Here is a 15,620-nt window from a genome sequence, read left to right as displayed (position 1 = left end):
TCCTGGTGCAGAGAATTCAGAAATCTTTACCATCTAATATTGGTTTTCCAGTTGGTTGGTCCTTGGGCATTTTTTCAGTGTAGTTGTGGACTTTACTGTCCTGAATTTCAACCTACTGACCATAAGTTTTCTCTTAGTTGTGCTTCACTGGCCTCCTGAAAGCAGCCCCTGCAGGTCTCAGGATTTAAAGCACACAGTAACAGTCTGGAGGAGTGGGACACTTAGATTTAGATACCTTGTGATTTCCATCAGTTGAATGAAGACATGAACCCTTGGCAAACCTGATCCAAGGAACAGATCACCCCAAAGAGTGATGTTGATCCCAAAAGCAGTTCTTCTCAACCAGTGCTAAGGTGTGCAGGACACTGTTGTGCAACCATCACCTGCCATTGCCTGTTATCATCCCAGCTCTGCTAGGAAGCAGGGACAAGCAGGTTGTCAGTATGTCAGATTTGTTCAGAAGGGTGTGGGTGGAAAGATCCTCAGCACATATCCAGTTTTGAAATGCTTCTCATCAGAGCTTTACTCTTCCTCCTTACATGGAACTCTGGACTGAACAAGAATTTAGATTTTGGGTCACCTCATGCTAGAGCACACCATGATGTATGTCATATGGCTTTTGACATAGAGGGAACTGAATTCGCCCTCTGTGCTCACAGGCTGCAAACTTCCAGGACACATCTCATCCTAGTTTACAATCAACATCCACAACAGGGCAAGTGAATTGATCTGGGAGTGCCCATTTCTTATTGTGGATGGTAGAAGTAGTTAAAAGTGACCCATGCCTTATAGACACCCAAAGTGACATAAATACTTCCCAAATTCTTACGCACAGCTTTGTAGTGGATAGAGGCAGATGAAGATGGAGCTATTTATGGTTGCAACACCTTCTCTCTGGTCAGCATCCTTTATGGAATGTTTCCGTCTAAGCCTTCCAGGCAGCACAGATCCTGCTGGTGTGCTGCTTCATGGGATGAAGTCTTACTCCTTAATCTAAAGCCCTTGTGTCGAGAGTGTTGACAGCAGGGATAAAAAAATACCCTTTTTCATAGCTTGTGGAGTAATCACATGCATGCTGGTGCCTATAAGCAGGAGTACAAACCACAACGGATCCTTCTTGAGAGCTTTGTATTGTAGCTTCTCAGGTTTCTTTGAAAGAGATTCCCCAGCATCTCCCTGATATTTAACTTCATGACATCATCGTTTACAACTCTTTAGAAGCCTTTTGGTCACCATGGCAGGGTTGTTACTGGCCTGGGCTTGTTACATCATAAGGTGAGTCAGCCCCAGAATGAAAGGCCACAGCCTTTGCCATTGTTTGATTTAATAATCTGCAATGATGAGATAAGGATCCAGGCTGTTAATGAACAGTGGGTGTTAATAAGATGTTAGGAAATAGTTCAATAGCAAAGTCCATGTGATGACAGGCTGTGATTTCCGGAGGGTGAGCATCTTCCACCTTAAATGGGTTGAATAGGTTTGCTCATAGGGGCTTTCATACCCATTACTCAGACCCTGCAGGCAGCAGACATGGAGAGCTGCATTCAAATGCACCGGGACTGGGAATTAAGATCTTCATGAACACAAACAGTTTGAAATATTGGACACCTCCAAAGGAAATGGTTTCTATAACAAACTGAGCTTAGAGGAGGGATGGAACTTTAGCTCCTCCCTGCTCTTGCAAACCACTTCCCAGCACATAGTAGGTCTGGTTCAGGTCATCATGGCTGTATTTCTGATCATTTGTTTCTGCTGGACAAACTTGAGAAGTGGGACACTTTGAGCCTCATGAGGTTCTACAAGGCCAAGTGCAAGGTCAAAGGTTGGACTAAGGTAGTGTTTGAGGCATCTTCCAACCAGATATATTCTGTGATTCTGTGTCTTGCACCTTGGTTGGGGTAAATCCTTGGTATACAGCCTGGATGATGAGGGGATTGAGAACCGCCCTGAGGAGAAGGACTTGGGGATACTAGTGGAAGAAAAGCTGGACATGAACCAGCAAAGTGCACTCACAGGCCAGAAAAGAACCATGTTCTGGACTGTATCCCCAGCAGTGTGGGTAGCAGGTGGCGGGAGAGGATTCTATCCCTCTGCTCCAATCTGCTGAGACCCCCACCTGCAGTGCTGCTCCATCTCTGGAGTCTTCAGCACACGATAGACATGAAACTGTTGGAGTGGGGCCGGAGCAGGTCAATAAAAAATTGATCTGAGGGCTGTAGTCCATCTGCTTTGAGGGCTTGCTAAGACAGTGGGGTTGATCAGCCTGGAGAAGTGAAAGCCCTGGGGGCACCTTGTTGCAGTCTTTCAGTACTCCATGCCTGGAGGTGTTAAACTGAGTACATGTGGCACTAGTGACACACAGTCTAGTGATCATGGAGGTGTTGGGTTGAAGGTTGAATTTGATGTCTTTTCCAACTTTAATGATTCTGTGGTTCTATGAGATTTAAACTAGATCTAAGGAAGAAATTTTTTACAATGAGTGGTGAAACACTGGCCCAGATTGCCCAGAGAGGTGGTGGATTGCCCCATCCCTGGAAATATTCCAAGTCAGGCTGTTTAGAATTCTGAGCAACCTGCTCTAGTCACAGATGTCCCTGCTTACTCGGAAGAGATGACCTTTAAAGGTCCCTTCCATCTCAAACCATTCTATGATTCTGTAATTATCTGGAGAAGGGACTATGGTAACCTCTGCCAGGTTTATGCTGGAAGCAGGAGGACAGGCACCGTGTGATCTGGCATCTGGAGCAGGGTAAGCCTTAAACACTTTTCTTTCAAACCAGCAGGACTTTTGTGCTGTACTGGTGCCTTGCCACAGGCGGTTTTAGCATCTTGCTTAGAGATGAGGCGACCTAAAGTCAAGTTTAATATTTTGTGGACTTGCACCCTAAATCAATCCCTGGACTTTCAGTCAGGAATTTCACACTCTAAAATACCAGGGCAAATAGGGAAGTGTTCCTTTGGTGTAACTAAAAGTACCTGGGAGTAGGAGGTACAACCCAGCACCAATCTAATATGAATATTGGCTTCTTGGAGTCACTAGCAGTGCCAAAACATGAATTTTGGGTCTCTGATCTCTACCCTTTTACCCATTCTGTTGAGACCAAGCCTGAAATTTTGTAGCCAGATGTCACTTCAGGAGAACCAGTATCAGATTCCTGAGACTGGAATATAAACAACCACTTGCCATAGAATCACAGAGTCATTCTGGCTGGAAAAGACCTCTAAGATCATCAAGTCCAACTGTCAGCCTAATACCACCACAGCCATTAAACTATGTCCCAGAGTGCCATGTCTACACACCTCTTGAACACCTTCAGAGACAGTGACTTTACCACCTCCCTGGGCAGCCTTTTCCAAACCCTGATTACCCTTTCAGTAAAGAATTTTTTCCTAGTATCCAGTGTAAACTTGCCCTGGCACATTTTCAGGCTGTTTCCTCTTGTTCTATCACCTGATACTAGGGAGAAGAGAATGATCCTCACCTCACTGCAACCTCCTTTCAGGTACTTGCAGAGAGTGATAAAATCTCCCCATAGTCAACTTTCTTCAGACCGAACAACCCCAGTTGCCTCAGTCATCCCTCATAACACTTGTTCTCTAGACCTTTCACCAGCTTTGTTGCCCTTCTATTATCCTGTAACCACTTTTAAAGCTCCCTACTTGTGTCTGCATCCTCTGGAGCAAATTATCTCTATGAGTTAGCCCGTTTATGCAGTGAGTTTTGGTTTTTTTTAGTCTTCTAAGGCCAGGAACTTTCACAGGACATTGCTTAATCCTTCTGAGCAGATAATTTCTGAGCAGAACCATCATCATTTGGAAATGTCCCTGCTCCAATAGATGTTGAAGTTCAGAACATTATTTCCAAGTGTTTTGTTGAGCTTTTTCTGAGAATTACAGAATATAAATCTCAAAAAATTACAGATGAAGCGTCTTTCCATTTGATTTTAAATAAGAACATTGGTCTGGGAGGCTCCTGAGGTCAGCAGACCTGGAAGGTTTGTGTGGGCTCATTAAACCTGGCTATGGGACACCTATCATAGACCTCCAGGTAACTGACCTTGAACTTTACTGTGTCTTCCCAGAGACCCTCCAAGATCTGAGCACAGTTAGGGGCACCTATGCCTTTCTCAGGATGATGTAGGAATCCTTGGGTACTTTTGCTTCTAATGTAAGGATTGAGACTAAATCCAGGCTCTCATTCTTCCTTCTTCCGCATATTCATCATGGCCAGCCAATATGTTTGCAGCTCTCTCAATTCCTTTCCTATATGCCTTTAACCCAATCATGGTCAAATACCTCTAGTTAGGGCAAAACATTGGACACTTCTAAGACTGAGCTGGACAGGGTGCTAGACCATCTCATCTAAATGTGGTTTTGACAAGAAAGGTTGGACTCCACCTGATATTCTATGGTTCTATGAAGTCATAGAATCATTAAGGTTGAAAAAGACCTCTAAAGTCATCATGTCCAACCGTCAACCCAAGACCACCATCTATACTAAACCATGTCCCAAAGTGCCATGTCTACGTGTTAAATCTGACAGCTCAAAAGAAAAGAAATAAGGTTTGAACACTTATCCTCCTGCTGAAAGGGTTCCTAAATGAAAAGGAATTTAAATAAATTACTTTTCTTAAGGCTGAAGGCACAGGATGAGAGGGGGTTGGCTACAGGCAGGATTTACAGTCCCTGAAATAGTTTATGGCTTGCACTGAGTGCAGCAGTGACAGAATGAAGGGAAACTCAGAGAGCTGAGCAAATGCAAGCAGGCCCCCCAAGCTTGATTTGGTTGAATATGAAAGAAAATAAATAAATAAATAATAAACCCCCAAACCAAAGCTATAAGGAGCCTTTTTTCACCAGTGGTCAGTGAAATGATTCTTTTTTTACAGCGTGGGTAGTACCCATAGTTTCAAGTGAGGTCATGCGTACAAGAGCTGATTTTGATTTTTCCTGCTTGCTGTTTGAGTGTCAGGAACAGTGTCCCTGTGCTTTTCTGCAACCCCTTTGTAGTCTTTCCTGCCTCTTGTCTGCCAGTAAAGGCAAGATCAGCTCCCAGCACAGTATTTGACTGGGGCTGACAGAGCAGGGTGAGCAATGCCCTGTGCCTCAGTGGGGCTTTCCCTGTCTTGGGCTCAGCACTTGTTTCTCAGCATAGGAGAATGAACCCCTTCGAGACTTCCCCTTCTCTCCTTGCAGCTATTTTTAAGGAAAGCTGTTCCCAACAGCATGTGTGGAGCAGCTCCAGGTGCTTGCTCTGCTGGTACGTCAGTGCGCAGCTGTTGTTAGGGACTGGCTGCATTTGTTACAATCAGGGAAGGAAGACATTTCATCAGCATGTCAGGTCCAGTTACAGTATGCAATAGTCAATAACTGGACGGCTTGTCCTCAGCCAAGGAACGGGTGAAGGGAGGAGCAGCTCCAGGGTAACCCCAACACTTAGTGTTTCCTGCCTTGCACTGATCCTGCACACTGGTGAAAGGTTCAACCCTCCCAGCTGCAGACCTGAGAAGCGTCAATAGGAAGGTCTCCTCTGATTTCAGGGTAGGGGACTGCAAGTCCTATGCTGAGCAGCCTCCTGGTATCTTTCTGTGCCTGGAGCACTGTGTCCAGCTCTGGACTCCTCAGCACAAGAGAGACATGGACTTGTTGGGGTGTGGCCAGAGGAGGCCACAAAAATTATCAGAGGGCTGGAGCCCCTTTGCTGTGAGGACAGTCTGTGAGAGTTGAGGTTGTTCATCCCAAAGAAGAGGTTCCAGGGAGTCTCCTTTGCAGCCTTTCAGTATTTAAAAGGGTCTATAAGAAAGATGGGGACAGCATTTTTTAGCAGAACTTGTGACGGGACAAGGTATGATGGTTTTAAAGTAAAAGGGGGAGATTGAGGCTAAATAGAAGGAAGAAAGGTTTTTTAACAAATAAGGTAGTGAAATACTGGCCCAGGGTGCTCACAGAAGTGCTAGTGGCCCATCTCTGGAAACATTCCCAGAATGTCTGGGGTTCTGAGCCACCTGATGTAGTTGCAGATGTCTCTGCTCACGGCAGAGGAGTTGTACTTTAAAAAAGGTCCCTTCCAACACAAACAATTCTATGATTCTATCACTTTAGGAAACTGCCTTGAAATCATACGGTGAAAAAACTATTTTGCCTGTTTCTGTTCCTCTTTGGCCAGTAGTGTGGTTTATGCTGCAAACTTGGTGCTGTTGAAGAGGAAAAAGAGCATGAAATTGCGAAGGCAGGAGAGGTGGAAGGCAAGAAATGAGGAAGGGGAAACCATCTTGTTAACAGGAGAGATAAAACTCTTTTCCATGGCAGAAACACCCTCACAGGTTAGGGAGGGAGATGTGTGAGTTCATCAGGGTGTCACCCCCAGCAGCTGGAGGGTGAGATGAGGATAGGGAGTGGTGATGTCCCAGTGATACAGGAGCAGTTAGCACTTCACTCCTCCTGTATTTATTATGGTACTTGAAATACCTGCAAGGGGAGAGGGGGAGGGAGGTTATTGTGCAGACACAAAGGACCATGAACTCCAGCTGCCTCTCCAAACCCAAACATTTTACATCAGCCTTCCCAAAACCCCTTTCTCTGTAAGCTTGACCTTCAGCAGCTTTTGCAGACCTTGAGTACCTGCAAAGAAAGCGTGAAAACAGCTCAGCATCTAGTGGTGAAGAGGAGAGGGCAATCACTTGGCTTCTTCTCTGGCCTTTTTGAAAGCCCCTGGTTCCCCTAAATACATTGCTGAGAGTTTTCTTGGCATCTCCAGAATGCCACAAAAGCTTAGCCTTGTTTGGATATATATTTTTTTTCATAAATAAGTGTATAAGTACTCCTCAGTCAGCCCAGAGGAATCATTTTCTCTGCTGAAGGTTCATGCACTAACAAGAATACAGGCAGCTCCTGACTTTTGCAAACTCTGTCCCAGGGTAGGGAGAAATCTTTTGTTCCCATATCCCAGACCAGTAAACTAAGACTGCACTGGAAGCTGCAATGGATCAATCTGCCCTGTCATTAACTGGGCACACATATGGCTGCACCTATGTGCTGATGTATCCACAGCTCCCAGATTTTGGCCTTTCATGCCTCCAATTCTTAAACCATGTCTCCAAATTTTAACCCCCATCTCTGAATTTCAACCATGCAAAGAGTTGCTGGATGCCGTGTGGGATCACACAACTTGGATCCCACCAAGCATCACACATATTACCTCCTGTCCCCTCCACACCACAATCTAAGGAGACAGTCCGTGTTGCACTGAACGTAGGCATGAACGTGACTTGTCCTTTCTTTCCAAGTTTCCTTCAGAGGAGAGAAAAAAATAGTAAAAAGAAAAAATGAGGAGGATGAATCATGGCTTAGTCAGAGTTGGGGCTCGCCAGTGCAGTCACTGCATTTTGCTGCTGGTGAAAGGTGCCAGGGGAGGCTGGCTGGTAGCCCCTTGGTACCAGTCATTTCTTTCAAAGAGGATAGGAAGTTTAGTCTAGGATTGTTATTTTTGGACTGTATCTAGAATCTGATTCCACCATTTGGGGTGGATTGCTAGATTATTTTGGTGTGAAATAAAAGGACAAATTGGGAGGTTTTGCCTTTAGTGTTTGTAGAAGTTCACTGCTGGTACCATTCTCCCAGAAATGGGATTTTTCACCCTTTTCTACCAGTTTCTCTTTGTGCTGCCCTTCCCTCACCCACTTCTCTGAACAAGCCACCTATGTCTCTTGGATGCCTGAGATAATTTTTGAACCCATATACCACCGGGACCTTCAGCTTTCAAGCCCTCACATTACATTTATCCCTTGTCCCTCTCCATTTACTAAATCCCTGCAGGTTCCTGCGATAGAGTAAACAAGGCAGCACATGGGGGTGATTTATTCTTCCCACCATGCTGTCCATCACCTAGTGATACAGAGAATGTGGGACAGAGGTCCTGTCCTCCCATGTACCTCTTACTGACAGCACTGAGCCCTGTTGCTGACTTCTTTTCACTGAGCTAAGCACCCTGTGGGCTCCTCTCACAGCAGCTGGGAGCAATGGGCTAGTTTGATCCCAGCTCTATTTTTAGGGGTTTGTGCTTTTGCACAGAACGACTTGAGAGGAGAAAAAAAAAAAACCCAAACCTGGGTGCACCTTATGCTGCCCTGCCTGCCACGGAGAATGTGCCTTAGAAATGCTGGTGATCATGATGATGCGACTGCTGCTTCTTGCAGCTGACCTCGTGGTGAGCAGCTGGGTGCTCGTGCCTGTGAAAACCAGGCCATTTATTTCAGAGTGGAAGCTTTCCGCTCCAGTTATTTAAGAGTTTTAAAGCCAGGAATTACTAGGTGAATGTAATTTGAAGTGACTGTGATTTGGATCCAGGCGGGGTTTCACTTTCAGGCTCTTTTCGACGGTGTGGGGGTGGTGTGTTTTGAAGGGAAGAGCTGTGGGAGGAAGGGACATGCCCAAAGTCCTTGTCCTGTAACATCACATGAATTTTCTTCCTTATTCTGAACCGTGTTTTAGCCAGAAATTGAATTTTCACTGCTCTCCACGGGAAATGATCGAGGATTTGGGGGGGAAAAAAAAAATCAACTTCTGCCCTTTTGTGCAGAGCGGTCCGAGGAGCATCTCACTGTCTCCATCCCCACCTGCACCAGCTCAGGGCCCTTCCTGCAGCTTCCTTCCTTCCAAAGCCCAAATCTTCAGTTCATTCCACCTCCCCCATAGCAGCTATTTTAAAATTAATTAATTAATTAATCTCCTATGAATAATATTTTCCTGTGTAGGAGAGAGCAGTATTGTGCATTTTTCACTCCATCCATCTCAGCTCCAAGTAAGGACAAGCCCCACCAGATAGGTTGTATTTAGATATAACTTCGAAATATGTTTATTAATTATATATAGCAGTAATATTATAATGTTATATCTAGGTTTAATATAGCAATATAATATAGTAATAATTTATAGTATAGCTTACATACATCAAGGAGATAGTATTACAATACATAGCTTTATATATAATATGTGATGTAACATAAGATACAAAGTATAATATAATGTAATATAATGTAATATAATATATAATATATGAAAAGAAAATATATTGTATGTTACTAACATTATATGTTTAATATTAATATTATAAATTATGCTGTTCTATTCTACATATTATTTATCATGAAATTAAATATTTCTATATAGTGTTATCATATATAGTTTTTCAAATGTATATACACTATTTATTTAATTACATGTATGCATACATACATACATATAATTTCATTTCTTAATCCCCATCAAAGCAGGTGTTTCAATCTCTACACCTCTTTCCAGCTCTGTTTTCACCCTGCTACATGGACCCCCCCCCACTCCTACCTGGCTACTCAGCAGGACCAACCCCCGATTACTGTTGCTTTGACTGGGGGCTAGGGGAGAGCACCCCCACGTTTGGGGCTGCATCATCTCCAAAGTGATTTTTTGGGATGATGTCCCTAGATGATGTCCCCAGTCCCTCAGTTCTCCTTGGGGTGGTTTTGAATCACTAAGCTAAGTTAAAGTGGGAAGGGAACGTGCAGAAACTTGGCCAATGAATAAACATGATAAACTAATAAAATAACAGAAATATTAAAATAATGAAAATAATACTGAAGTTAGAGTTATTTAATGCACCTTTAAAATAGAAGAAAAATAAAATAACAGAATAATAAATTAAAAATTAATAATAAAAGGAAGACATAACAAGAAATATTAAATATAAAAAATGAAAACATGATGGAAAATAATAAAACCAAAATTATTACGTTTGTAAATAATAAGAGTAATAAATCACAAAAAGAAAACAAACATAGAATGATTTGGGTTGGAAGAGATCTTTAAAGTTCCTTTAGTCCAACCCCACTGGAGTGAGCAGGGGCATTTTCAACTAGAAAATAAAAAGTAACAAAACCAAAACCAAAACCAAACAAATCCCAAACAATATAAGTAATACAAATAATAAAATAGTTAATAATAAATTAACATAACTAAAAAACTGCCATAATCGCGCCCATCAGGGAGCGCCTCTTCCCTGTGGAGCATCCCCAGAGCTGTCAGTGCTCCAAAGCCCCCCGGAGCCGGTTTTACGGGAAGAGCTGCGGGGGGTGTACAAACCGCACCCGGGACGTTTTGCGCGCCCGCGGAGCAGGGCGGAGCGGGGCGGTGGCGGGTGGAGGCGGAGCCGCAACCGGAGCATCCCCTCCGGGGGGGGCGGCCCGGCCCGGCTCGGCACAGCCGGGTGCGACGTGAGCGACGTGCCGAAGCGCAGACCCCGGCCCTCGCTGCCCCCCGGCCCGGGGCGAGCCGTGGAGAGGGGCCCCGGGCGGGGGGGTGAGGGGCGCTCTGTCGGAGCCCACCCTGAGCCACCGGGGTTTACTTGGGGTTAGTGTTAGCTTATTTGGGGAGGGGGGGAAGTGTTGAATTTCGGGGGTCTTCTTAATTTTTTTTTTTTATTATCTATTTTAGTTAAATTTTATTTCTTTTTTCTCTATATGATTTGTTTTATTCAAGTTTACTTTATCTTTTTCTTATTTCTACCGCCCCCGCTTTTCGTTTTTATTTTCCTTTCTTTGTGTGTCTTTTTCTTTTCCTCATTTTTTAAAATTTTTTATCTTATTTTTTAAAAAAAAATCCATTTAGTTTTACCGTTTTATATTTTAAATTTTATGTTCTTTTTAAGTCCTTACTAATTTTATTCCTTGTTGGTCTGATATTTTTTAATTTTAATTTTACATTTGCTATTTTATTATTTATAATTTTAATTATATTACTTAGCCTACTCCAACTTTTTATTTTTTACGTTTTGTTTCCAACCCGGTTTACTTAACTTAATGCTTTGAATCTCGGCAACCTCATACACAGTCACTCACTCCCTCTACCCCGCACATCCCATCGCCCATCGCTGCCGCCACGCTGCTCTCCTGTCCCAAAGTGTGTCTCCCCAGCCCCCCCACTAGAACAAAGCCTCCGCGGGCTGCTCGGTGCGTCCTTTGTCCCCGCTGCAGTGCGAGGGGACCGGCGGCAGGCGGCAGCGCGGGCCGAGCCCCGTCGAGCCCCACACCGCCCCCCCCCAACCACACATCACACTTCACACATCCCTCCTCCTCCCTCCGCCCCGGAGGGCGGGAGCGGCCGGGCGCCGGTCGGCCCCGGCGGGCTAGAAATAGGCGGCGGCGCCGGTGCCGGCACATTGCAGACGGAGCAAGGGCAGAGCAAGCAGCGCTACAGCCACCACCAGCACTACTACCAGCAGCGTCGCTTCCCTGCAGCAGACAGAGCCAGGCAGGGCCAGCCCTTCCCACAGCGGCTGCTCCACATTCAGATTTTCCTCCATTTTTTAATATTTTTTTTTCCTCCAAACTAAAAGGGATTTTAAAATTACTATTTTTTTTCCTTTGCGTTCAGACCGATACCAAAACTAGCGGCAGAACTAGCCCTCTTGCGCCTTCCCAAGCGCACGCCGTCTCGACATTTGCGCTCTTCCTGCCGGCTTTGTGCCCTCAAGCCCCGGCCCTCCTCTTCCTCCTCCTCCTCCCCCCACTCTTCTGCCGTGAAGCCTTAGAGACTCCCAGCAGCATCCGAAAGCGCCGCGGCCGGTTCTTCAAACCTCCGCCTAACCGGCCACTGCAAAAAAGCCCTATTTTTATTTTTATTATATATTTTTTCTCCCCTCTTTCCCTAGCTTTTTTTCCCCCCGCCTTTCCTTCTCCCTCAACCCCTCAAACGCTTCAAGGTGGACGTGGAGCGCAAAAAGACCTTGCTTTTAAAAATGCCCATGGAGCTGACGCAAAGCCGCATCCAGAAGATTTGGCTTCCCAATGACAACCGGCCGGCACTGCCCCGCCGCTGTGAGTACGAGCACCGCAGCATCTCCGAGGGGTGGGCTGGGCTGGGTGGGATGGAAGCAGCGCCCTCCCTTCCTCCTCTTGCGCACGCCGGTGGGGGGAGGCTCTTTGCAACTCCCTTTCCCATAATATTCATGCAGCATTCCCCCCACCCCACCCCCAGCGTCCTCCTCCAGCATCATCCCCGTGCTCGCATCCCACCCCATCCCATCGCGTGACTCACTTCCAGCCCTGGAGCTGGAGGAAGGTGCAACCATCACATGAGCGCCGTGGAGCGGAGGATGCAGAGAGGCGCTGGGACACGCGTGTCCCAATTTGCACCCGCCTCCGGCCCTGGGATTAAAAGGGAAGGGAGCAGGTTGCACACTTCGGCACCGGGGTACCAGCTGAGCTGGGATTTCTGAGCCACCAGGCGTTCGCACTTTATGCTGTGCTTGGGAAATTAAGAAAAATTTCCTCACGGAAAGGGTTGTCAAGCCTTGGAACAGGCTGCACCGGAAGGTGGTGGAATCACCATCCTTGGAGAGATTTAAAAGAGATGCGTAGTTGTGGTGCTTGGGGAGGTGTTAGTGGTAGTAGCTAGGTAGTAGTGACGAGATTACGAGCTCTAGGCGAGTTGCTGGGCTTAATCGCAAAGGTCGCTTCCAGCCTCAGCAGTTCTGCGAGCTGGGAGGCAGGTGGAGGGGAGAGCCAAAACTGATGCTGAAACTTCTCCAGTGTTTCCCTTTCTTTTCCAAGCTCTGAAGTATTTTGAGGGCTTAAAACAAATCTCTGCACTAATATATATATATAATAAATTAATTATAAAAACAAAGGCTTGGGTCAGGCCAGTGTTACTATAAACCAACTCATGAATCATAGCACAGTACTAAAGCTCAAGAGGCAGCTCTTTTAACTCGCCCAACAGCTACACTGACAACCCGCCAGCTGCGCAACCTCGTGTAACTCCCAACTCAACGTCGCAGGAATGCGCCGATATGGGGCTGCAGAGAGCCAGGACTGGGGCGGGCGGGAGTGAAGAGGTAGCATTTCACAGCCTGGCAAAGGGATGGCAGTGGCTTAGATAGTTGGGTGAATCAGCCTTTCCGACGCGTTTCTGGAGCAGTCAGGTTTGAAAGGCGCTTTGGATATTTTATTTTCTTTGGCTGGAAAGACCTTCCTTTAAAAAAAAAAACAAAACAACAAAAAAACGCTAAAATGAATCTCTTGAGAATTTGCCACATGTTGTCACCCTGTGGGTGTGGGTCAGGCAGGCAGCAAGGGATGTCTGAGCCCTAGAGCAGATGTTTGCATATATAAAGGCAGCTCCGCAGCAGAAGCTGCAGAGGAAATGGCTTGAGGAACATCTGGATCGCCATAGGGCTTTTCTTTTGAGCGGTGGGGGTTGAAATGTCTCCTGGCTTCATGCTCTGCAGATGTACGGGTTTGATTTTCTTTTTTTTCTCAAGGACTGGCACCACTGAAAGGAATCCCTCGTGTACATGGACCCTCCCTGTGCTTCTTACTGCTTTAGCCAACTGATTTCTCAGAGGAGAGGATTCCCTCCCTTGGCAGAGCAGAAAACTAATATACTTTAATATATTAAGACACTGAGGGGCTCATTAATCCTGTAATACGGCTTCCAGTTATTTTCTCCCGGGGTGGGAACAAGCTGTGCTGGGCACTGTTCATTTCACACTATGGGAGGTGCTTTATTAGGTTTTTAGGTTATTTGGTATTAGGCTTTTTGATTATTATTTTTTTTTTAACCCAAGGTGGCTATTTTAAACTCGAGGTGCTATTAATTCCTCAGCAGAGCCACAAAGCTGGGTGGGAATGGAGGTGTGACAAGAGAAGTGAGGGTGATGTGATCCCTGGGAGCGGAAGAGGTAGAGGGAGCATCCCTAAGAGCATCCTGCCTGGCTTCTCCCTACAGTAATTAGCCCGATTGTCCGCTTCCTCGTCAGTGGGAGGCTGGAATGGAATCGGAGTGATGCCTTCATCTGGCCTTTTGATGGCGATCCATTCAATTGCTGTCAAGCTGCACGTCTCTCACGTAGGGGCTGGGAAAGTCAAGTCGTCGCAGGCGACTGAATGGGCAGAGTCAGGAGAGGGGAGGGGGCTCGGGTGGAGTATGCTAGAGAAGGAAGAGGGGCTGCTGCTACTGCTTTTCTCCCGTCTCTTCATCTGGGATGTGAAAATACACTGGCGATGTGCACAGAGAACCAGAACCGGCACGCTGGCAGGTCCGACATGCCCGTGCGCGTGATGCATAGAAACGCCTTCATGGTGCATCTGTGAAGGTGTCTGGCAATTGCAGTGGAAAGAAGCTGGAAAAGCGGAATGTGAGACTTAACATGGAATGAGTGGCTTGGGCTTATGAGAGCAGAGGGAGCAGAGAAATGCTTCTTACAAGATGACACTAAAATGCCTGAAATGGGGAGGTGGTTATTTTATCCAGCATTTTATAGGAGTAAATTTCCTTCCTTGTATTCTTTTCCCCTTCTGCCCGCTCTGGTGAAGTGTGAGAGCACCCCAACACCAGCTTTCTAGCAGACAGAAGGCAAAAGTGAGGAGTCCTGACTGAACCTTTTTGAAAGTACGACCTTGACTTACCTGGAGAGATAATGAGTAATGAATATGCACTGAAATCCCTGATAGATTCTCAGCAGTGGTGAAAAGAAATGATGAATTGGGGCTTTGTGAAGCTCTGAGAGCAAAACACTGGTTTCTCTTACCTCCCTCATGCAATGTTTTCCGGAGGCTTTTGTGATTTATCTGAGATTGGGCTCAGGTTCCTGATACAAAGGTGCACGTGGTGTTTTGGGAAGTACTTCCCAGGTCTGTAAACAGATGCTTTTTCATGGTTCAAGAATCTTTTCCTTTGGCAGCAAACTAAACTGTGGGGAGGCTAGTCAAATACAGGTGTTTAACCCTTTGGAAGTGGCATGTGTGTCATCTTTGGGACTATCTCGGCTGTCTGGAGCCAAGGAGACACAAACAGTACCTGTCATTGTCCCCTGTGGCCCCATATCCTCCAGGTTCTGCTCTTTGAGATGCTTTGTCCACTGGCAGGTGGGGAAATAAGGAGTTTCGTTATCCAGATATTATTTCTTCTTCCTTCATTTGTTATTTGGTTGACTTTTGTGCAAAAAGACTTGTACCCATAGGTTGGTTGAGGATGTGAGACTTCTAGAGAACAAAAAACATATCTTCTTTTTCTGGAAATGTTTCACTTTTGGTGCCCCAGCACACAAAGACAGCACTTGCTGCTGGAATCAGTCGGAGCTGACCCGGGCTTTTGAAATGCGGCACTGGGTAGGGTGCAGTTCATACAAAGGGAGGAGTGTGAGGGCAGCTCCAGCCTGAGGAATGTGGAATATTTAGAGTAAAAATACCCAACCAAACAAATAACAATTAAAAAAAAATAATAATCACTTCTAGGTAGTTTTCTCATCTCTTGCCTGCTAGGTCTGCTTTGGCAAGGCAGCCAAGTTCTTCTCTGCCCTCCTAAGTACCACCATCATAACTCTTCCTCATGGCCTTAATTCCATTTCTTAGAAGGGAGTTCCTTTGTCCTTCTCAGATCTCCACTGAGAATAACCCACCCCAACCTACCACCCTGTTTCTATCCCTGAGAAGCCCCTGGCATCCCCAAATCTGCTGGTCCCACCTGCGGGCAGCTGGGATGGGCAGCCAGAGCTCTCCACCCAGACCGTAATTAAGCTGTGGTTTTATGGCTCTGCCACCAACCACTCACTCCCTGCATTCCTTTCCTGTGAGGTCTCTGGCCTG

At 45.9% G+C, this 15,620-nt stretch overlaps 1 protein-coding gene across 6 annotated transcripts in view; it reads left to right on the top strand.

Moving 5' to 3' along the window:
* The window catches only part of PFKFB3 (6-phosphofructo-2-kinase/fructose-2,6-biphosphatase 3), a 49,916-nt gene that overhangs the window by 15,366 nt on the left and 18,930 nt on the right, over positions 1 to 15,620 (top strand). For 2 of the 6 annotated variants that reach the window (XM_068168888.1, XM_068168863.1), the window contains exon 1: positions 11,195 to 11,849. The exons of 1 other annotated variant lie outside the window; for it this stretch is intronic. In XM_068168888.1, coding sequence (XP_068024989.1) covers positions 11,771 to 11,849 — 79 coding nt within the window. In that variant the 5' untranslated portion in view covers positions 11,195 to 11,770. Of the gene's footprint in view, positions 1 to 11,194; positions 11,850 to 15,620 lie in introns of those variants that run through there. 3 more of the 6 variants (XM_068168903.1, XM_068168895.1, XM_068168872.1) reach the window with 2 other exon arrangements.

Source organism: Melanerpes formicivorus, unplaced genomic scaffold (assembly GCF_026170545.1).
Source record: "Melanerpes formicivorus ecotype bairdi unplaced genomic scaffold, bMelFor1.0.p_v2 SCAF_3, whole genome shotgun sequence".
In the NCBI taxonomy this organism is placed as follows: Eukaryota; Metazoa; Chordata; class Aves; order Piciformes; family Picidae; genus Melanerpes; species Melanerpes formicivorus.
Note: the sequence above shows the minus strand (reverse complement) of the source record. Positions and strands in the feature narration are given on the sequence as shown.